Source organism: Amphibalanus amphitrite, unplaced genomic scaffold (genome assembly GCF_019059575.1).
Source record: "Amphibalanus amphitrite isolate SeventyFive unplaced genomic scaffold, NRLGWU_Aamphi_draft 000352F_arrow, whole genome shotgun sequence".
NCBI lineage: Eukaryota > Metazoa > Arthropoda > Thecostraca > Balanomorpha > Balanidae > Amphibalanus > Amphibalanus amphitrite.
In genome coordinates, this window is record NW_024881846.1 from 145,997 (window position 1) to 168,158 (window position 22,162).

Sequence of the window (22,162 nt, forward strand, 5' to 3'; positions counted from 1 at the left end):
ACTCGCGCCAGAAATACGTTGCGCAGTTTTCGTCTACAATATTTTGACTTTGTGCACTACATCGATGATTTATCTTTTGGCTAGAATTTCTTGTCAACGGCAACGGCTGTGGCGCATGTTTTTTGTTGTTACTTTGAAAAATTATTTCATAATTGATTGAAGAAAAATATAGGAAAAAACACCTCTCAACACGCTAAAAAAGTCAAAAAAATTATCGATTAGTGGTGAGTGAAATCGAAAGCCTTCATAAGTAGACGATGCTTGTGCACTGTAGCTGAAATAGGCGTTTTTGGGAGTTAATTTTGCTTTGATATTGTAAATATTTGTGGGTAGTGGTCCTGAAAAATGGCAAAAACATATGATTATCTTTTCAAACTGTTATTGATTGGTGACTCAGGAGTCGGGAAAACATGTGTGCTCTTCAGGTTTTCGGAGGACGCCTTCAACTCAACCTTCATTTCGACTATAGGTAACTTTGAATGTTTTTAGTTATAGCTAACACTTTTTTTGTTGCGATACCCCTATATATTTGTTAAAATTAATTCATTTTCCAATTAAAAAATATGCTAATGAAGTAAATAAGATTTTTTGGCTAAGTTTATCTTCTGACGAAGCTGGTCCTCTGGGCCCTGTTTCTGAGCGCAACGCTACAGCGTGCTACGCGTATTGGTGTATTAGGTTTCCACAGAATCATCAACAAACTATGATTGATGTTCATAACATAATGCTGGAGCATTGTTGTAAAGTCTCAAACTGAAACTGCAGTTCTGTACCAATTCTTTAGTGCAACCTAGCGCCACTGCGCAGCACACTCAGTAGGCGGAACTATGGTCAAGCGTACCCATTTTCGGGAACGCATTTTCGTTCCCATGTTTGGGAACGATAAACCCAAATATGGGAACGCCATGTAGGCATTATTTAAAACAAGAAAAAGAACTGTTAAATGACGTCCAAAAAATATAAAACGATCGTGAACCGCCTGATAGTTGTCTCAATATTGTTGGGAAAGAGTTTGATATTGTAAGGCCCATCGTAGTTTCAAATCGTTCCCCTATTTCTAAAGCACTCCATCACCCGGGCCGCGAGCCCAAATTTGGGAACGCTCTCGTACACTGGCGCTGCAAGCGTTCCTTATTATGGGAACGGCGTACCCAAAATTGGGAACGATTTCACCGACGCCTTTCAGGGGCTCTTTTCATTAACAAGCATCACGTCCAACGCCGCAAATTATTGTTAACGCAACAATCATCAGATGACCTTTCCGGCAAGACCGTTGCATGTTTCGCCCGGTCTTCTGCGCTTTTATTCCCGTCGATCTCGCAGCGGGCACGCCCCCCTCTGCAGGATTACGTAATCCACAACGCTCAGCGATGTTCAACAAGGTCTTCCATACCTATATCCACCGTCCGCGCCGAGGGTGGAGACATGTCAAGCACCTGTCTGCTAATCACCGAGAGTTGACGAGCACAAGAAGTATCCAAAAATGGGAACGCTGAATATGTTACACCCTCAAAACACCTAGTCCCAATGAAAATCTAGTTTTTTCCTTTCTTAATGAGTGTAAGTGGCAAAAGGCTTGGTAGGATGGGCACGAGGTATGATCGAAATCAGCATAAAAATTATAAATAAGCCACACAGAGCGACCTATATCAGAGAAATTCCCCCCAAACGATCATGCTTAGAAACGCCGAAGACAAAAACCACGCTCATGACGCTGCTTATAAAACAACGCTTAACAGCTAGCATCCAAATAAAATATGTCTTTCAGGGCTGATAAAATACAGCTGAATGATTTTAAACCACTGAAACTGAGTTTACAACAGTAGTTCGGTAAAATCACTGACGTTCCACGCGGTCGATCGCCCCGACACCAAAAGTCAACAATATTACCTCGGGACTGTCCGCGTGTTCGCTTGCATATGTCAGCATCTGGTGTCGCTAGAATGAAATTTCATAACCAGGCGAAAATTATTATACTTGACCTCAAAATGTAAAAAATGCTTCATTTTCCTTAAAATTGCATGTTAAATGTCGTATAACCCATATTTCCACCATTCTGTCATTTTTAAAAAATCATTAAAAATATCATTCCACGGTCAATTTCCTTGTTCCACGGTCAGATTAAAGATAACTTTATGGAGATTTAGTAGATACTTAAATCAGCGTGCACTTTTTTGAGACGTGATGCACTTTTGAGTTTTAGTGGGCGAACGGCCGAAAAATTGCCTTCCGTTCTCATAAATGGGAACGCCCGTTCCCATATTTGGGAACTCCGTTCCCAAAAATGGGAACGTTCCTATATTTGGGTACTCATGACCATAGTTCCGCCTACTGCACTGTAGCGTTGTGGTGACGCTAAATGGGGCCGTGGTGGCAGGCTGTGGCAAGCCAGTCTGATATATATATGCCAAACTTCAGACTCTGTACTCTGCCATAGACTGGTAGCTGTGCAAACTGAGGGTTGATGGCAGGGCCAAACACAGCAAGCCCTGTTTAGTGGGGCTCTGGCCTGTACCATTTCATTCAAAATGTTTGAACTGTATTTATTTTAAAAGTCAAAGTGTGATCCTTGCCTGTTTTAGATACATTATCCCTAAGATTGACTCCTTATTTACCTTGCATTTGTTTAATAAATTAAACATCTATTGCTTTGCTCATTTGTTTATTTGTCTGAAAACAACCATAGGTCAAGGCCCAGTTATGGCTGCAGTCATACTGGTGTTTTCAATTACTGTCTTATACTGCTGTGACTTGAACTTTAACAATCATGCTCTCTTTCCAACAGGCATTGACTTCAAAATCAGGACAATTGAACTGGATGGGAAGAAGATAAAACTTCAGATATGGTATGTACACATAGATATGACCACTGTCAGTTATTGCCTATGTTTCAATTATGGGTGAAATCATCATTTTATACCCTACGCTCAAAGTTGAATGAATACCACACCATATTGTCACAAACCATATCTCAACATTGAAAATTGTTCATGCAATCAGTAAATGCTAAAAAAGATAAGGCACACTACAAGCAGAAATAACCAAACTAAATCCACATAAATCTAACCTCACCTAACCTTACCTAACATGACAACCTTACCTGACTCAACATGTGGCTGGGTATAACTTATAGGTAAATGTTTTTGTGTGAAGAGTAGCTATTGTAAGTATCAATGTGTGGTCTCACTTTTTTACCTTAGAAAGATATGTTCCTTCTTTTTATGTTTTTGTTTTGTGATTTTTTTATAGTTTTTAAAGGGTGCAAAAGGAGGAATATTCACCCAGTTATGTGTTGTGTTTTGGCCATTTGTTATTGCTGTGATTGACCTTAGCATTTTTTCTTTGACATTATTACTGGGACTTTCAGTTCAGGATGTGTCTTGCAGCACCAGGGCTCTTTATTTGAATTGATGGTACCATTTTTCTAGTAGTTTTGAATGATGGTTGTGCTGTCACTGCTGGAAATGAATCTTATGCTGGGATTGCTACTTTTATTATATGGCTATTTAAGCATTTACCTACATGTGTGTGTACTATGGTATTTACCTAGTAGCTATCAATGCGTGGCTAATGAATTTTTAACCCATTTGACATGACTTAGACCTATGTCCACTCTTCTATGTGTTTTCCTTTTGGCATCATGTAACCTGATTGGTCATCACTTGTAGTGTGCTGATGGCATTCTGTGACCTTTGGCTAGTTGGTGTCTGAAATTGCAGCTAATATTGTCCTTTTCACTCAGATCTCGGTTAACTTCGTCGTAGCTGTTGTATGAACCCTCCACTTACCATGGTGAGATAGTTTTTGAGAGTATGTAATGTTTTATCTATTAATTTCGAAGTTGACTAGCTGATACCTTTTGTGAAAGTCAGGTGGCTTCTATTTAGGCTGCAGTGAACTACTAACCCCATCAATGGTTTTCAACATTGACTTAGATTCTTCATTTGGGCTTAGTAGTAGTTGATTGAAGTGCATGATCTGCCTGGAGAGTATAACACTTGTTCATAATTACTCGTGAAGATTGGTGATAACAGCTACCCACAGCTCGTCGAGTTGTACTTTTGCCTGACATTGAATGGTACAGTGGTGTGTGAACTGTGAACTGAATTAAAATCGGTGGTGTAATCGATAAATAACACCTCTGTCAAATCTTGCTCAAGCCCAGTATCTATCCGCGTACTCATCAACCGACGCTGTGCTCCTCATTTGAGACGCTGTTGCTGTGGGGAGGCCAGCTGCACAGATTGCTGCATAAATGTATAGGTGCTTTATGTATAGGTGATAGCGGTGAGCCCGTCTCGGCACTCCATTATACTAGTGTAACTGAAACCGATATCTACATAATTAGCTTGATAAAACTGCGTCCCTTGCACCGCGTCATCCGAAGTTGTTAATGATTCGCTGCCGTTCTTTTCCAAATGGAAGGCTCATTCCCAAAGTGACATGGATCATGCATCTTTTTAAGGTTGATGAAAATCCTGACTTAGTGCTTTGTATTTCGAGCTCGTTTTGACGTTCATTCGTTTCGTGATTTAACAGATAAATCTGGTATGCGACTTACATGCTATATTTTTCTTTCACTCCTTCATAAATTAACGTGCTCACTTCGGTAGTTATTTCTGTGGAGGGTCGGGTCTCTGGGTCAACGTTGGCGAATGTCTGGTCTGAACCGGTTAGGCGCTTCCCCTAATGGAGGTGGCCCGGGGTCATTAACAATGGTCGCGCAGGAGATGAAGTTGGTGGATGGGTGGACAATGGACATTGTCTTGATTTGTGGACATCATTCGGTTCTTATCATACTTTGTATCGTGAGTTTGTCGATCTGGCAGATCCGCGTGACCCAAACACGCCGCCAGCATGCAGTGCTTAGCGTGGGTTGACTTCAATCATTGGTCAACTCAGCCATTGATCGCCTATCAGAAATTGGATTTCTTTAGCAACTTTTGCTACCTCCGGCATCCGCTGTAATAATCCAGGCGGAGACGTATCACACGCCCCATGTATTTATACTCGTAGACTCGGTTCGTATCCCATGCTCCGGTCGGTAAAGTTTGAGGCACCGTTGAGTGGTCGAGTTTGGCGACGTGTGTGCGGACTGGCGGTGATTGCCGACGTTGCTGACGTCGATAATGGTCCTCTCTGTACGACCACCGACCGGGGTCCGTCGGCGGGGCGGCTCGGGTCTCAGTGCTCTGTCACTGTCTGTCAGCCCCGACTGATGGCCTCACCGCCTGTCCGGCAGCAGTGCACGCCGGGCGCGGCCCTCTGCCGTGGAGAGCAGACCTGTCGTCTACGGATCGCCGGCCTGTCGTCTTCCGTAGACCGCCGGCCTGTCGAATCGCGTGGACAGGAGATGTATGCTCTGTAACCCCCACTGACTTCAGCCCGCAGTCTCTCGTGGGCAAAATATCTTCCGTATGCCCTCCCGTGGACCGGCCGTCGACCTATATCGGCTTCTGTATTCCACTTGCCGATCTACGTAAAGCTCAGATGTGGCACGGTACGCTGACAATTTTAGTATTTTGTGTCGTGCTGCTTTTCACATGTTCGGTGAAATCGTAAATGTACGTATTTGTGCAATTGCATCGGTGACTAATAGTTTGCCGTACTCACGGACCCGGTACCGCTTATATGCAGATTGCAGAGTTTACCTTATCTTGTATAAACTAAGATTCTTCAAGATAGTATAAACTGAGTTGGTAAGTATGCTTATCATCGTGAAATGATTGGAGTTCAATACTGCGAGATACGCTGAGACTAGTTGGACGAAGTTTTCAATCAATTCAAATTTGTGAAAGTTGTGGTTGAGCACTGGCTGCCAGTGCTAACATGATTGTGTTACGTAGCTGCACCGTAGTACACATGAGAAAGCTCCGTCTCTTATGCCGTTTCCTCCATAGGCTTTCTGAATCACTACCCCAGCGTCGGTCGGCCCGTCCTGGGACGCTGCCTGACTACATGTCACTGGGGACCACTCAGCATCATTTCTCTCCCTTCCACCCCACCGCCACCCCTCCTCCGCCTGGTCGGACCCGGTCCTCCCTGGCGGCCGGTGGTGTGCGTCTGTCTGTGTGTGACGGCGGTCTGTCGTCTGGGCGTGACTGCCGCCGTGACGGGGAGACGGACACTCCGTGACGGGCCGACGGACACCCGTGAAGGCTGGGGTTCCGTGACGGGTGGACGGATACCCCGTGACGGCTGTCGCGCCGTGGTGCGGTTTGGAGCCGTGGGCGGTGGTCTGTGCGTCCGATCCCGCACGAGTTGCGGCCGCCAGCGTGGTGCCCGATGGACGGGAAACACCTCTCATTGGCTCATTCAGCTGGTCAGTGAAGCATGACTGGCCGACAATGCGACGCGTGGGCAGGCGGACGGACATGACAATTGGCTACTGGCATGCGTCGTAATTACTTTTTACCGATGGTTGTTGGTATGCGCTTTGTATCATTGTGAATGTTAGCGCACTTTTTTTTCGGCGTAATACCAGGATATTGTTGACTTTTGAGATATTGTGTTCAGCAAACTTTTTCCTGAATCTGCGGTGTGTGGTACACGATCCATCATGTTTATATGTTTCGGCTTTAGCAGGTTTCTCGTGTGGAGAGAAGTCTGTCAGCCAGTATTGTTTAATATCTGCGGTCAGCTGAAGACGGCCGGTGGTCGTTGTTTTCCATTAGTCGGGCGCGGCGCTGACGGGGCGCGCAATAACTCCCCGGGTGTCGGCGGCGTGCTCAGTTCGCATCGCTAACCGCTCGCGGCGCGATGGATGACGCCGCCGTCGGTCCGTCTCTGTCGTTAGCAGAGCTCGGCGTCTCTTCCGGTGGGATGGTTTCCGTGATCACTCGCGGCGGGGTGGGCTGCAGGAGGCCAAATGGACATTCCTGTTTTTTTTTTCTCACACGCTCATAGGCAAGATTACTTTACTAATAGCTCACAAGCACAAGTTGGAAGCATGGTGACCCCGCGATTCCGCGGTGCCCTCCCGTCTCCCCCTACTCAACATGGCTTCATAGCACCGCTCCGGTTATCGAGCGTTGCTGTGGTAACTGGATGTCGTGCTTCGCGAATATGGAACCTAAATCGCCCGGCTGTTGCACGCTTCCCATTGTTTCTGGTATTGTCTAATGTCTGCAATGTTTTATTCCTACATTTTCTCCCTGTCCCTCACTCATATACACACAACAAACACTTCAACCTATCCTTCGCCTACTTTTTTCTCTGAGTCCCTCTTGTTCCTTTTTCTCCTTTTCGTTTTAAATTTACTACTACTACTTACCCTCTTATTTTCCTCACTCATGCCCTTCCTCTCCTGCCCCCTTTATCTCTCCCATGCTTTTCATGCTCTCACATCCCTTCGTTCTGTTCTGTTTCACCCATGCTCGTCCAGCCCAGCAGTCCAGCTCTGCCGACGGGCTCGACTACCGGTGCCGTAGGTGGCAGCACTGTGCCTCGGACCGCCCGTTCCATGTTCCAGAGACCACGCCGATCTGGAACACGATAGTCTTGGTAACGACAGTTTCCAGATTTAGCACCGACTGCCGTCTCCACATATGAAACAGGAGCGGCGCTCAGGGCGCGCCCTGATGGACATGAGGCCGACGTTTTTGTCGCATTACCGGCCGATCCCGGGGGCGGTGATGTGGCTCGTCTCTCCGGGTCCGATCCATTACTGGTTTAGCTGGCCGCGCTCTGTCCGTGTTCTGGGCGGCGGCCGATCGGCCGTAATACCCGGTCTGGGCTCTCCCCGTCATTGGACGCACACGGGTGTCGTGCTCGGCAGGGATATCCAGTCTCGGCAGAGGATTGTCGTCATTGCGCTGGGCGTGTGTCCGTCTGTGATCGGGCAGAATTGCGGCCGTTACGTAAACGTCTCGCGGGACGGCGGTTCGTTAGGTCGGAGGACAGTACATGGACGGGGCCAGCTGCGACGGCCGATAACGATAGGACTCCGTGTCGCATTGTTCCCGCTGCAGCTGCAGTCCAGTGACTAGATATTGCGGCGCCTACACTACACGGCAGCGTGAATGGCATTTTCCGAGTCTGCTCATTTCTTGTGTATGGAAGTATCGATAGTTCCGGGAATCCGAAAACATGCAAGTAGCAACAATTACCAACCAATCTTGTTGTGTGTTTATTTAGGTTGTTCATTCTTATGCATAGCATGGGTGCTATCAACGTGATGCCGACTATGTTTTTTCCATTTTGGAGCATTATTTGACTTTTGTTGAAATGTCATTTGTCAACATGTATTTTTTATCCTTCGTGAAAAACGTATTTAAAACGCACTTATTTATGTCCACAATCAACAAAAACTTTTTTTCAGCGACGAACCTACAACTGTTTTCGTTTAAACTCAGACTGACCAGCTCCATCACAGACCATTTGATGTCATTTGCCGAAACAGTTCCCTGTGTTCCCCGCTGTAAAACCGTTTACGACATTGGGCTTAACTTAACCTCATCGCTTTTGCTCCTCATTCGGTTGTTTGTTCTTTTTAGGACATTCCACACCCTTTGAACCTAATTCGTTTCGTCTGATCTGGTACAAACACGCCTGTGGGAACGTACGCAACACACCAGACCACCGGCGCCTTTATCTTGCATCCCAGAGCTCTGTCTTGCCCCTCCCAGTGTCCAACCTACCTCTGGCCTCAGTGTTGTCCCGGTGGCCTGTTTCAGTCGTCAGCGCGCCGCTGGCTGCTGGCCGCCTGTATTGTGGCACGATGGGAACCAGCTCACCTGGGACACTCCAGTGGAATGGTGGCTGGATCCTCCCCTTCCCATAGGCTCCCCCGCGGAACCTCCAGATACTCCAGAGTGGAATGGTGACTGGATCCTCCCCTCCCCGACTGCGCCCGTCTGTGTATCTGCAGTTGTTCTCTTTCACCTTTGATCTCTCTCTCTCTCTCTCTCTCTCTCTCTCTCTCTCTCTCTCTCTCTCTCTCTCTCTCTCTCTCTCTCTCTCTCTCTCTCTCTCTCTCTCTCTCTCTCTCTCTCTCTCTCTCTCTCTCTCTCTCTCTCTCTCTCTCTCTCTCTCTCTCTCTCTCTCTCTCTCTCTCTCTCTCTCTCTCTCTCTCTCTCTCTCTCTCTCTCTCTCTCTCTCTCTATCTCTCTCTCTCTCCCCCTCCCTCCCTCCCTCCCTCCCTCTCTCTCTCTCTCTCTCTCTCTCTCTCTCTCTCTCTCTCTCTCTCTCTCTCCTACTCTCCTCCTATCCCTTCCCTCTCCCTCTCCTCCCCTCTCTCCCCCATCTCTTATTCCTCCCTCTTCCTTTCCCCAAGCTGCCGGACCAGTTTCGGGCCGTGTTAGAGGCGGCACTGACGTCCCCCAGGGAACAATATGAGAGCCATTATGTGACAGTTTTTCTGGTGCTGTCGAGTCGTCGCATTACAGCGGAATGACACGCGCTTTGTGTGCAACCGTCCTGGTGTTTCGTTGAGGCTCGTGGGTAGGCTTGTGTAACTGAGTTTTAACCAATCTGGATATGAATGTATTCAGTTATGAATATGCATGTGTTTTGATAGAAGTCCTTATCGCTCCTTTTATTGCTGCCTTGTTTCACCAATTGACCTGAGTCGTGCGGGCTTGACTTGGCACCGATTGTAGAGCGTTGTCTAGAAGGAGTTGTTCCCCAAATGGCACTTCGTTAGTGGCAGTCATATACCATGTGGTCCGTCAGTTGCACCCTCAAATTACCTATGTGACGACGTAACTTGGTAACCGAGCTAATCTTTCAGCATCATGTTTGAACGGTATGTATGGACCCGGCCCCACCTGACCAGATCGAACACTACTTCCTCGATCGACCTGATGTGCTCCTTGCCCACCTACTGACCTAACCCGACCCGACCCCTGCCTCCCCATCCGACCTGACCTGACCTGACGGGACCTGACGTTCTCGATCTCCTCCTTCAGGGACACAGCGGGTCAGGAGCGGTTCCGAACCATCACCACGGCCTACTACCGCGGCGCCATGGGCATCCTGCTCGTCTACGACATCACTAGCGACAAGTCGTTCGACAACATCAAAAACTGGATCAGGAACATCGAGGAGCACGCATCGGCAGACGTGGAAAAGATGATTCTCGGAAACAAGTGTGATATGAACGACAAACGACAGGTGAGACGCGAGACGGAGCACTTGAAACGGGGAGGGTAGGTGGTTTTACCTAACCACAGACTGAGGCAGACAGGAGAAGACGTAGGCCGGATGAGAGCTAGTTACCAACTCGTTTCCGTCGGTGATTGCTTCTTTCGAGGACCTGTACGTACAATACGAGTAGGATGGAGTGGTGCGGAGACTAGGCTGCTACCAATAGCGAACTTTCCGGTAATCTTCAGACGGTAATTGAACTGCGGCGGCCGTAATTTCGGAAAGGCGTGTGTTCCTCGCCTTATTGGCAGTTGGCACCCGGCCAAGTTAAAGATAGAATACCCGAAATGCCTAGTTTTACCGCTAAGTATAAGTTGCAACGTCTGGTTAGAGTGATAACCAGCTGTTAGAGTGATAGAGTGTTAGAGTGATAGAGTGACAACCACTTGCAGAAGAACACTGCATGATGAGGTATATTTTTACACGCTGTATGGTCGTATATTGTTTGTCTGTCCTGAATGATGTGCATACGATTCCCAATTCCGTGATTATTGGACACGACTGCCAAGAACAGCCATTGTATGATGGAAAGGACAGTCACGATGTGAAATAAATAAATAAAAAATAAATAGATAACTGCCTAGTTTAACTAACAGCCCCTGAACTATCTGGTTTTTGTTTTCCGTTCATGTTCTGCTGTGTTCCTGTGCCGATGGTGGGTGCTACCGTGAGCTGTCTTTGCCGAGAGGACCCTATCTTCCCTTTCCGCCCTTGCCCTGTCGGCTCAGTCCCTGCCCAGCTCGGTCGTCTCTTCCCCCCCCCCCCCCCGTCCGTCGGTCTGCCGGTGGGGCTGTGTGTCGGCCATGGACAGTGACGGATGGCCCCGCCGGCTGGCTGGAGATGGATGGGACAGGTAGCCCCTGGGCCGGCATGAGCGCGCGGATCGTCTTATGCAGAGCGAGGCTATAACATGCTTCGAGATGTTACCCTGGATGTACCCAATAGTGTGAATGATGGTCATTGGGCGTGTAAGATGGTCTTGTGGTCTCTGCGACTCTTGTTTTTCGGTTGCTATGATTAATTGTTTACGCTAGTATTAAATAGTGTATCTATAATTCACCCGGTGATACCCATTCGTACATCTGTCATGCTCATGAGGTGCATATCACATGCTACATATCACATGCTACGATAAGGCGACCCTTCTCAAAGTAACCCAACATCTCCGCGTGTCTCGTCTGTCTCCGCTGACATGACTCTGAAATCATCAAGGCTGACTGAGTTTTCTCCCGTCAGGTATCCCGAGAGCGCGGCGAAGAACTGGCAAACGAGTACGGCATCAAGTTTCTCGAGACGTCAGCCAAGTCCTCCATCAACGTGGAGGAGGCCTTCTTCACACTGGCACGGGACATTAAGGCCAAGATGGAGAAAAAGCTGGTGAGTATGCGGCGCTCTTGGGTGCGCGTCTGTTTTTGGGTTTTAGTCAAGAGTTTAGTGACTGCTCATGGTTTGTCGCCTAGTTATCTGTCAGGAATAGGATGAAAGCCTGGTCGGATTGATTGGCGCCCGTAAACTGGAGCTCATCACCATCAACATTATCCTCGCTAACACCCTGAATGATGCCCCGCCTATAATACATCCTCGGGAACGAAGGCTGTTGAAACGCTGACCAAAAGACTGACTTTGGCCTTCAAAGAATACCAGTCACCATTAACCCGCGCCCCGTAGGGGGGGGCCGAAACGGCCCCCCCTGTCCTTTTCGGTCGATATCTCCTAAACGGCTGGAGATATCGCCACCAAACTTTCAGGACCCCTCCGGGCATCAATTTTACACATTGTGACCAAAAATTTTTCCAGAGGCTATGATAGGTTGGCCACAAATGACGTCAGAGTGACGTCATGTTCTGTCATTTTCGACCGAAAAAAGACCTTCGCGAGAAGACCTGTCAGGACTACAGCTTTGAAGATACAGAAAAATGATCAACACATAAAAGGTGTAGAATTGACAGGGCTACAAAACTGCTATCTCGAATTTTTAAAATTTTTGAGTTTTGACCCCCAAAAATCAAAAAAACATTGTTTTGGATATATTCGCCAAAAAATCCAAAAAGTTTTTTGAATTTCGAAAAAAACCGGAATATATGTGATAGTGCCTACCGTCTTCTATCTACATACCAAATTTCAGATCGATACCTCGTTTTTTGGCCAAGTTATAGCGAAAAAAACTGTTCAAAAATGATGACGTCAAATTTTCAAACTCAATTTTTGGCAATTCTAGAACTCGTAGAGCAAAACGAAGACCACCATTAGACTCCCCGTGACGAGCTGCATCGAATCGATACCCATTTTATGCAAAAATATCAACTTTGAAATTTGACCTAATTTGACCTGACCTTGACCTGACCTTCACAAAAACGTGACCTAGGCTGGCCCCAAAGGCTGCCTAACCCACATAATCGCATTTGTCATGTAAAATGGACCATAAAACATGTATCACACGACACATTCATATTGTGACCCCCGGTGACCTGACCTCGCTGTGACCTGACCTGGTATCAGTGACCTCAGATAGCAAGGTATGTGTTTGACGAACAATGTACCATCGATGGTTTTCAATAAATTACCAATTTACTCGCTTTCACAGCACATTTCTTGAATTGCCTGTGAACGGTGAAAATCTGACCTTTGACCTGACCTGTGACGTCATCGGTTTGACCTAGGTCAATGAAATTTGGTCACAAGGTAGTTCCCGGGTGGGGCTATCGAACGCCGTTTGAATTTTGAAAATCGGCCGGTAACTTTCCGAGATCTTAGGGGGGGGCCGAAACGGCCCCCCCCCCCCCCCCTACGGGTGGTAGGGTCCGCCGGTAGCCCTACGGGGCGCGGGTTAAGCTACCACTGTGCAGGAAATCCGTCTGTCGGTGTAGCCAATCAGAGCGGTATCAAAAGCGGAGAGCAGGCCGGCAGCTAGATACATCCCCTGATCAGAACTGCATTCAGTGCTGTCGGGGCGGCGGTGTATTCGGTCAATGGCCGAATATACCTCGCGTCTAGCAACTGCACCGTAGCGAAGGCATTCTCCCTTTTCTGTGTCTTCCAGTGCCGATATATGTGCGTCTCAGTTCGGCCGTGGACGGTAGGGCGGGTTTTGAATCCCCCGATCCGGCTCCGCTCCGGCTGCGCCGCGGTGTACGTCCTTCCAGTGCAGTTTGTGTGATTTATCTCATTAGATGTGAGCCGCGTCCCAGCCTGCTGCCGCTCCGGACGGCACATGTTCGCCCATTAAGGCCACCGGGCCATTCAAGTCTGGCTCGTTAGGACGCCCCGGTCTAACCCGGGGCTCGGCAGCGCCGCGGAGGGGTGTGGGGGCGAGCCGTCTCAGCTGAATACCAGCTTAGGTCGGAGACGAAATGGTGCTACACGGCATTACTGTTGATAATGAGTGTGACTGCGAGTGGATTGTGGTGTTGCACTGTAATTGGTTTGATGGCACGCCAGGGTATTGCTTGCATGCCTTGAGTGTGCGAGTTTGAAGCCGACTCTGTAAAGCTAGCTCAATCGTTGTACCTTTCTCAAGACAGACTAGGTGGGCTCCGGCGGTTGATTGTCATTCGAGTAGTTATGTGATACCTGTTGGATCGTGACCAATGACCATGCCATTGACTGTGTTGATCGTGGCACAAAAATCCGCGGCAGTTGAGCGTCAATGCTAGCCAGGCTTGTTGATGACAGCTGAGTGGTGTTTATATGGTACAAAATAGTCACATTGTATGGCTGGGACCAATTGACGATAGTTTTACCGACCAATTCCTTCTATAAATGCGGATATTTTTCATCCGCCCGTTTTCTGCATATTGCATGAACTGAATGTCTGAAATCACTAACCGTTTTCGCTGTTTTCAAACTTCTGTGTGTTTAGTGGATATTAACAGAGCTCGAAAGTCAATTTAATGCTTCCTCTGTTGTGTTTCTTGCGTCGTTTGAACACAGCAATAGCAAATTTGTTTGCTCACGCCAAAGTTTGAATAACTCTGTTCCAAGATGAAGCACACATCTCGGCAACAGCGTGCTACGTGTGTCCACAACTCAGCGGCCGTCGAATTAGATTAACTCTGCAGTGGATTTACCAGCTTCGTATCCAGTAATATTTTGGAGATTAACTCGAGCTGGGCCTCTAATATCTCAGACAACTGCTGTTGTTTAATGCTGGTGTTGCTAAACTTTTGTTACCATTTTTTCGACCATCGTCTTCACCCGTGTTTGTATTTCCTTACAATTCACTTACGCTTTATTCTGTTCTGTGTCATTTAGTTTTTGAGGTCATGCTCTTTCCAAAAACTGTTAATGCTGATACTGCTTGATAAGGCGCTTACGCGGGTGCCAACAGTCGGATATTTCTCTCGACCATTATAATCTGCTCTCCGTGCGTCATATCGTACCTCTATTCGGTGTGGGGATTCCTATCTGGTGCTGACTGCTGCATCAGCTCAGCTCGACACCTCGGAAATGTAATCCAGCGGCTCGCATTCTTCTAACTCATTTGTGGTGTTACTGCAGCCGCGCCCGTGAGCTCGCTCTCCCCCGCGCGGTACCGTGCTCTGCCGTGCCCGGTGCCTCGCTTTTGTGACTATATGGAGACACCCAGACATGTAAACTAGCGCGCAGTTTCGCTGCGAAAACGGCGCTGGTCTATAGCTTATAGCGGCGTTTGACAAATGGTGTGTTGTAAAATGGTGTTCAACCCTAGTAGGTCTCTCCCGCAGTTTGCATAGCAACGTACGTCATTTTTTTTTCTTCTTAAAATGGCATGCATAACCGAAAGGTATGCTACGAGTGTGTGTGTCATTGCCACCAGGTAAAGGCTTCATGCGGGACTTGCATTTTGAGCTATTTCAATTTCACTGTCGAGTGTCGCTGCCCTGTTCGATACAATATCTGTTTCACATTAAACTCTTAAAGACATTGCCTGGAGTTCGCTCGGTATTTTGTTTGTCGTGTGAATCTTATTCGCTCTGGTCTTTGCCGTTGTTTGACCTTTTGTTAGGCTTGTCGCGGCACTGCTAGACTATTTCTTCCCTCTGTTTGGCGCTGTTAGTTGATTAGGGCTTGAAAAAGGAACAAATGACTCCTGTGCGAAACTTTGTGCACAATTACAGAACTTCCGTGCGTGTTCGAGCTGCGATGTTTATCGAATGCCCTTGAGCCTGCAGTCCTCTCAGGTTTTCAGCAGCATTGACTTCGGCTTTTTGTTTGCTTATTTGTGCGGTAAAATGTCTAGCGCCAGTGAGGGGCAGTCTGAGCTGTAAGCTGCGAGATTGGACCGATAACTGGGTATTATCCAGAAACATTTCGTAGAGTTTTTGTTTTTAAGTGAAGATGCTACCATTTATTTAAGTGATGTTTATGCATGATATGTCTGGTCAGACTTCAATTTTTCGTCAATTTTGGGCTGGAAATATTTGATATTATTGAAGCATTATTTGATATCACAGAGCTCTACATAATGTTCCATGCGATGTGTGGTTCTATTATTGTTTTTGTCTGTCAGGCAGCGGTCTTTTATGTGGCCTGTGGGCAAAAAGGTAGGTCTTTTCTGTACTTGTTTGTAAGTGTGTTATTTTACTTGCGTTACCATGCGTTGGTGTCGTTAATGTTGAGGTAGGAAGGCTCGGTAAAATATGGTGTTCTGTGTTAGGTGTATGATAACAGCACAACAGTATCGGGTGTGTCCTATGCCGGAATATGTGATCGGCATGAGACTCCGTTTCGTCCAGTGCTGCCTCTGTTTGCACTGTTGCTAAGAGACCTGTGTTCAATGCCGGGGCGTGTGCCCCGTGCTGCCTCTGACGGGTTCCGTTGCCTGTTTTTCATGATGCCGCGCCGGGTGAGCAGCAGCAGGTGAGCCAGGCACGTGACATATTCTCCTCTGTAATAGAGCTGTCGGTCCGTCCGTGTCGTCACGTGGCGCCCCGCGTGCCCGTCTCGTCCAGTCCACCCAGCTGTCCGGCACACTGTCCTGCTCGGTGTTTTGTCCGTATTCTAGCCGCTGTGTCCGCCGGCCTCGGACCGCCGCGTCGCCTCGTCCCCCGCCCGGGTTGCCAGCCGCTCCTGCCGCCCCGCGCCCACACTTCCATAGGTGGTCCTCCTTGTGCGCATGGCGTCGGCGTTGTGTGGCGAGACACCTGCTGTAGACGGCTGCCGGACCAGTGATGGCACTACAATCGGCCCCGGCGCCCGCCGCACCCGGCAGGACGACAGCCACCCCTCCCTCCCACACGGCCCGCAGTAGCAGAGTGCCCGGTCCGGGCGGCGTCGATCCCACGCCCCGCCAGCCACCAGATGGTGCCCTGTTCCTTTTTGCATCGCTCTCAGATGGTGCGATTGCGTGTCCTGCATGCCTCCAGCGTAGCTTTTTTGCCAGAGATCACTTGCGGGTAATTGCGTTCGTTTTGTGTGCTGTGTGTGACGTCTGTTCGACCGTATAGGCGCCGCGCGGCTGGCTGTAGTCTGCTGTGGTGAGCCGGCAGTGCCGCGTCGGCTTCGCTTCTGTTGCCCCACTCGTTGGTGTGGGTGGAATATCTTATCATTGCCACTAACCTGACCCGATAGCACTGTGTTGTCCCGCAGACCCAGACAGTTTTATCAGTGGCACAGGCGCCACTGGTAATGGTGACTTCATTGCAAGTGTGTACCCACATCAAGGGTGACACGACCAGTGTGAAGTGCCTCATATCACATCAACCGCCGGTCATTTCCACCAGAGATGATGTCAAAGCTTTTGTTAATGCGTCATTTTTCTTGAAATATTATGACCAGACACAAATTGGGCCAACAGCGACCTTATCCCGTTCGACCTGTCTCCCTCAAATTCTCAATCAGCACGGCTACCTGTGTTTGCTTCATAATGTTCGTCCACAGCGCTCAGTGTTGCCACATTGATTGATTTGATAGTCCGTTTCCATAGACCAATAGCATATATACTGCATAGCGTAATGCTGGACCGTGTTTTCACCCGGCTTTCTGTCCAGTTCGCCCTGTTCTTGAGCCCCGGCACCGTCGACCGCACCCATCGATGTTATCAGTGGCTCTGAATCGGCTCGCATTTTCTCTATAGCCTTTGGTTTCCATTGGCGCTGCATCGGCGTCTGCCGTTCCCATTGACCACGGTTCAGTTTCTAAATGCCGTCCAGCGGGGGCGTTTACTGTCCATAGGAGCGGCCATCCAGTTACCAAGTGACGCCCAGCCAGGGTCCTTTCTGACCCATCCAGCGCCCATTTTGTCCCCAACGGCGTGGCTTTCTGACCAGTGGCGTCCAGCCGGCGGCGTTCCTGGTAAGACGGTGCGCCGCGGTCAGATGCGGCGCTGATTTCGTCGGAAATTGTGCTGTCGGCGGCGATAAGTGTGCCGCCGGCGCCAGTCTATGCCTAATGGCCGGATTATACGGCGGTCCACCGCTTTATGAGCTCATTGATCGACCTAGTGGTTTGCCCGTTTGCGTGGAAGCCGCCGCCAACGGTGGCTGGTTTTAGGGTTTAATTTGTCTGAGGTCGAACGAGGCCTGTAGTTTCCGCTAATTAAGTGTGATGCTTGATGTGCAGGGCTTAAAGCTGAGGATCAGCCTTCCTTTGATTGGGGACGGCTTCTGGGCAAGCTGCGATATTGAAAGCTCAAGCATAGTGGAAGCCGCTTGAAGTGTTTGTTGTCATCAATGCAGAGCAGCTACTTGTACGCTACAGTTTGATGCAACGCGTGATTAATATATTTATTACATTGCTATGCTCGATTATCATTTAGATTATTGCTTGAAAAGTAAGACAAAATAATGTGTTACCATCCGACTTGTGTTGGTATTTTCATCCAGTCATAACACTTAAATTCAATGATGTTCTAATTTCTCGCTGGATTTGGAGAAGGTAGCCTTTCTCTTCTGAAAATGACAAGGCTATGCTGTTGCTTAGTCGCTGTGAAATTTGACGGGCAGTGTGGACCTTCTAGAAGGAAACCCATTGTTTGAAGAGAACGACAAATATCTAAAGAATACCACACCTGTCATTCTGATATTTGTATGGTCTTTCTTCGTCCCCCCCCCCCCCTTCCGAAGTCGGCATCCGTTGGCTGGACAGTGGACAGACTTCAATTTAGCACTTTGAGCTTCAATTCGAATCGGCATCGATTTTGATTGGATGATCCCCTCTTAGCAGCCGTCCCAATACTCGGGAGAAGAGGTATGGCTGAGATTACACTGTCGATCATCAGAGCATCGATTGATAAACGCACTTTGGAGATGAACTTATCAAAGTGGAAAACTTCAAGATTGTACTCAAGCAACGATAGCATCCTGTAATTGAAGGCAATGGTCCTTTTGAGTGGTTGTGAGTGCGGATTACCTCGAGTTCACCGTGGAAATTGTACTGTCCCGTCTGTGCGGTCACGAGTCCAACTCAATGTGCGTGACACTGGGTAGAGGCTCCTACATCTATTCGGATTGATGTTACCCAGGACGTGCCATTGATCCAGCTTTTTCCTTTCAGACTCCTGTTTCATCCTAATAGCTCTAATTGCTCCGGTGTGCAGTCCGTCCAGTTTCATTTGCATTTCTGTCTCTCCTTCCCGCCTCCTCATCGCCCTGTCCTAGTCTTCTCCTCGATCCTCCCCATTTAATGCACCCTTAACCCTCGTCGCTCCTTCTCCCTGTCTCCCCGTTCAGTTTTCCTCAGTGGCGCGGGAACTTCTTCCAGATTGGGGGGCTGAACCATAATATAGATCAACCTAGGGTACCCCCAAATCTAGTTTTCTCACCGGTTTTAGGCCACTTAATTTTCAGACCTTGGCCTTTTCAACGAAAACAAAAACGAAAATATTTGCAAAAAGTGAGGTAAAAAGTGAGGTGGGTTTTTCACTTACATGCTTTCTTCCGTTATATTGTGACCCACGACCCCTAATTTGGGGAGGACAAGCTGCCCAACAGTTCCTGGCCTCATGAAAAGTTGTGGGGCACCGCCCCCTCGGCCGCATAGTTATGGGGGCAAGCTTCCCCCACTACCCCCTCCCCCGGTTCCCGCGCCTATGTATGAATCTATGAAATTATGTTGGTAGATTTCCGATTTCGATTCCTCCAGCTGGGGGGGGGAGGGGCTCAAATACATTACGAGCCCCCCCCCCCAGCCGAAAAGCTGGAGGGGCTCAGCCCCCGCTAGCCCCCCTCCCCCCCCCCCCGGTTCCCGCGCCACTGGTTTTCCTGTTTCCCCTCCCTCTCTCCATTCCGTTGCTGGTTCCATGGCGACTGACTGCCGGCCGATAATACTGATTGGCGTGTCGCGGACGCGTATCGGACGTGGACAGGGGCAGTGCGCCGCCGTCCGCGCGTCAGTTCAGGGGGACAGATAAGCCCGGTCGGGTTACAGGGGCCTGACGGACGTCAGCTGACAACAATGACGTCATTGAGGTGCATTGATATCGACAGGTCGCGGGTTGGCGTTGCTGCGAACGCTATTTGGCGTGGCATCCGACGCCGTTGTCCCAACGTTTCTGTTTGAGAATCGATGTGATGTTGGCCTAAATGGATCGTTTATTCGTTTGTGGATTTAACATATCGCTGCCCGGTGTCCTTTTGGTGTGGTTGTGGCTTATTGGTGTTATTGCTGCTTTGTTTGTTTACTTGTCTTGCTTTGTCTGTTGTTGGCATTTCTCAAGCTGTCTTCCCTTTTTGCTAATGTTGATCGGAAGTTTCTTCTAACTTGTTTTTATTGTTTTTATGGATACATAACCAAGCGTACAATTACAGCGCACCATCCTCAGTACCTTTTGCATTCTAACTTGTAATGCATGGTGTTGCACTATTGTTTTAGCATTCCCACTGTATTTTTCACGCAATCTCCGCGGCCCGGTCAGTCCTGACTCCTCTGACTCTGACTGGACTGCCCTCTGTTGCAGGAGTCGTCGAACCAGGCCAAGACCTCCCACCAGCTGCGGGACGAGGCGCCCAAGAAGAACTTTACGAGTTGGTTGGCCCGCTGCTCTATTCTTTGATAGGTATATATAGGTGCACACAGATGTATGGGCGGGACGGGAGGGTGGATGGAAGGCTTGGCCGGTCGGCTCGGGCGGCGGACGGCGCGCCGTTAGACTGCCAACGTTCTCCAGCACACACAGACACACAAACACACACTCGACACCCCGCGCGCGCGCTTCACGCAGCCTGCTCCGCGGCGCCCGGCCTGTCGGGGAGGTGGGTAGTCGGCGCGCCGCCCCGCCCCCTCCCCGGCCCGTCTCGTCGTGGGTCGAGTCGGGAGGTGAAACGGACGTCGGCCGACCGACGGACCAACCGACCGATTCGACGGACAGAAATCCCGGCGGCTTCAATTCAGCCGGCCCGTTGCGAGTGGATCAGCGGGGCTCGACGGGCGGCGATCGCCGAGATGAGAGGCGCGGCGGGCGGCGGCCGAAGGGCCCGTGACGCGAGTGTACCGAGAGTCTGAGCGGCCGAGGTGGCCGACGGCGGCCCCGAATGACAGACGTGCTAATGGTAACGCGAGGCGGGGCAATACGGATGAGGTGATTATAGTACTGGGAGGTGTTCAGCACGGATTTCTAGGCTTGGTCAATGTTCCATGCAGCAGCTGCCGCCGGACCCGACGGTGACCTGGCCGCGCCGTGGTCCCGCGGTCCGGTCCGTGGTCCCGCGGTCCGGTCCGTGGTCCCCGAGCTCCGGTCCGTGGTCCCCGGGTACCCGTCCCTGTTCCGCCAGCCTCTGTCGCACGCTTTGTGTGTTGATACGGAGCAGGCCGAGCCGGCGGGCCGCTGCCGTCAGAGGTACGGGTCAGTCGCGGCCCGCACAGTGACCGGGGTCGGCCCAGCTCGGATACTGTGGCGGCGCCTCCCAGAGGACGACCGCCAGCGCTACGCTCACTGGCCACCTGCAGAGGGCGGACGGCAGGACTGCGCGTGCGCGCCGAGACCAGAAGGCTGTCGGCGTTTTTAGATTCCCCCAAATTTTGGCATTGTATGCTTGGGTGTAAAAGGCACGCCGGCCATTTTATATGGAGGGTTATGCAATTGTGTTGCGGCTGCGCTGGTGCCTTCCGTACTTGTTTTGTTCCTATGCCCGGCGGCCTGCTCGTTTCCCCGCGCCCATTAGATACCTGCCTCGGATCGTTTACGGAACTAACGTACGCAAAAGGCGCTCCTGTAGCCCGTGTGAACAAAATGACTAGCGCTATCCTCTGCAGGCTCGTAAAGAAATATAGAGCATAATTTGCCGCTGTATATTTGGTGTTGCGATCTATGTCAACATTGCATATGGGTGAATGTTTTTTTTCTGTTGTCCTTGTAATCATGAAATAGAGGCGACCGTATGCTTCAACCCCAAAATGGCTGTATGATAAAGACATTTCGATAAATGAAGAGAATCGTTTTCGCTACCTATGTCGATGAATGCGTTACGGCTTTTACATGCGGACTGGAATGGGAAGATTAGTGAAGGCTAGTGACCCGTGACTGGCTGATCAAGAAGCTGATGCTCGGTGCCGATAGCAACTTAAAAACGAAGGCTGGTTCATACTTCAGAGCTCACTGCAAAATGGTGCTTGATTGGTGCTTGATTTCTTGTTTACATGTCATCGCAATGCATCCATTTCATCACACAATCAGTTCATTTTATCACACAATTCCAACACGGCACAATCCAATCTTCAGTTTTGTGAGCTATATTCAGCACATTAAAGCTATCCCCATTTCTATTCGCTGTGTTCAGAAATAACGTCCGACCGGCGTCCCACAAATGGTCTGCTCTATTTTTACCTCCCAGCAGGTCATCATAAGCTGCCATTGCAGCCTACAATAGCGACTGTTACGAGCGATCCACAGCACGTCAAAACCCAACCACCCAGCATGCTGTCCTCCCGGTCCGTTTTCGGTGACCCCTTCGACCACTCCTCCGCCTCCTCGCGGGTCGGCCGTCTTCCTCCCTGGTCCCAGCGGGTGCCTCACGCACAGTGACATTGTGCGCCGGCCACTGAGCTGATCAGTGGCGGGGAATTGTGGCCCGGCGGTCCGCCGTGGCGTGATTGACTGGGG

General features: G+C 49.4%; 1 protein-coding gene across 2 annotated transcripts; it reads left to right on the plus strand.

Annotated features, from left to right (window-relative positions):
* The first annotated feature begins 20 nt into the window (after nt 1-20).
* On the plus strand, nt 21-21,495 carry LOC122389273 (ras-related protein Rab-8A-like). Of its 2 annotated transcripts, XM_043381146.1 has the most exons (6): nt 239-469; nt 2,786-2,846; nt 9,909-10,113; nt 11,383-11,523; nt 15,979-15,984; nt 20,021-21,495. In XM_043381146.1, exons 1-6 carry the CDS (start codon nt 346-348, stop codon nt 20,114-20,116), a joined length of 633 nt encoding a protein of 210 aa, XP_043237081.1. In that variant the 5' UTR covers nt 239-345; the 3' UTR covers nt 20,117-21,495. The 2 variants fall into 2 exon arrangements, with proteins under 2 accessions (XP_043237083.1, XP_043237081.1); XM_043381148.1 differs by lacking the exon at nt 15,979-15,984 and having other exon boundaries at nt 21-469.
* Nucleotides 21,496-22,162: the final 667 nt, after the last annotated feature.

Coding starts and splice junctions, on each gene's coding strand:
- LOC122389273 (XM_043381146.1), top strand. CDS start 346: ATGGCAAAAACATATGATTATCTTTTCAAACTGTTATTGATTGGTGAC. Junction 470..2,785: donor AACCTTCATTTCGACTATAG/GTAACTTTGAAT, acceptor TCTTTCCAACAG/GCATTGACTTCAAAATCAGG. Junction 10,114..11,382: donor ATATGAACGACAAACGACAG/GTGAGACGCGAG, acceptor TTCTCCCGTCAG/GTATCCCGAGAGCGCGGCGA.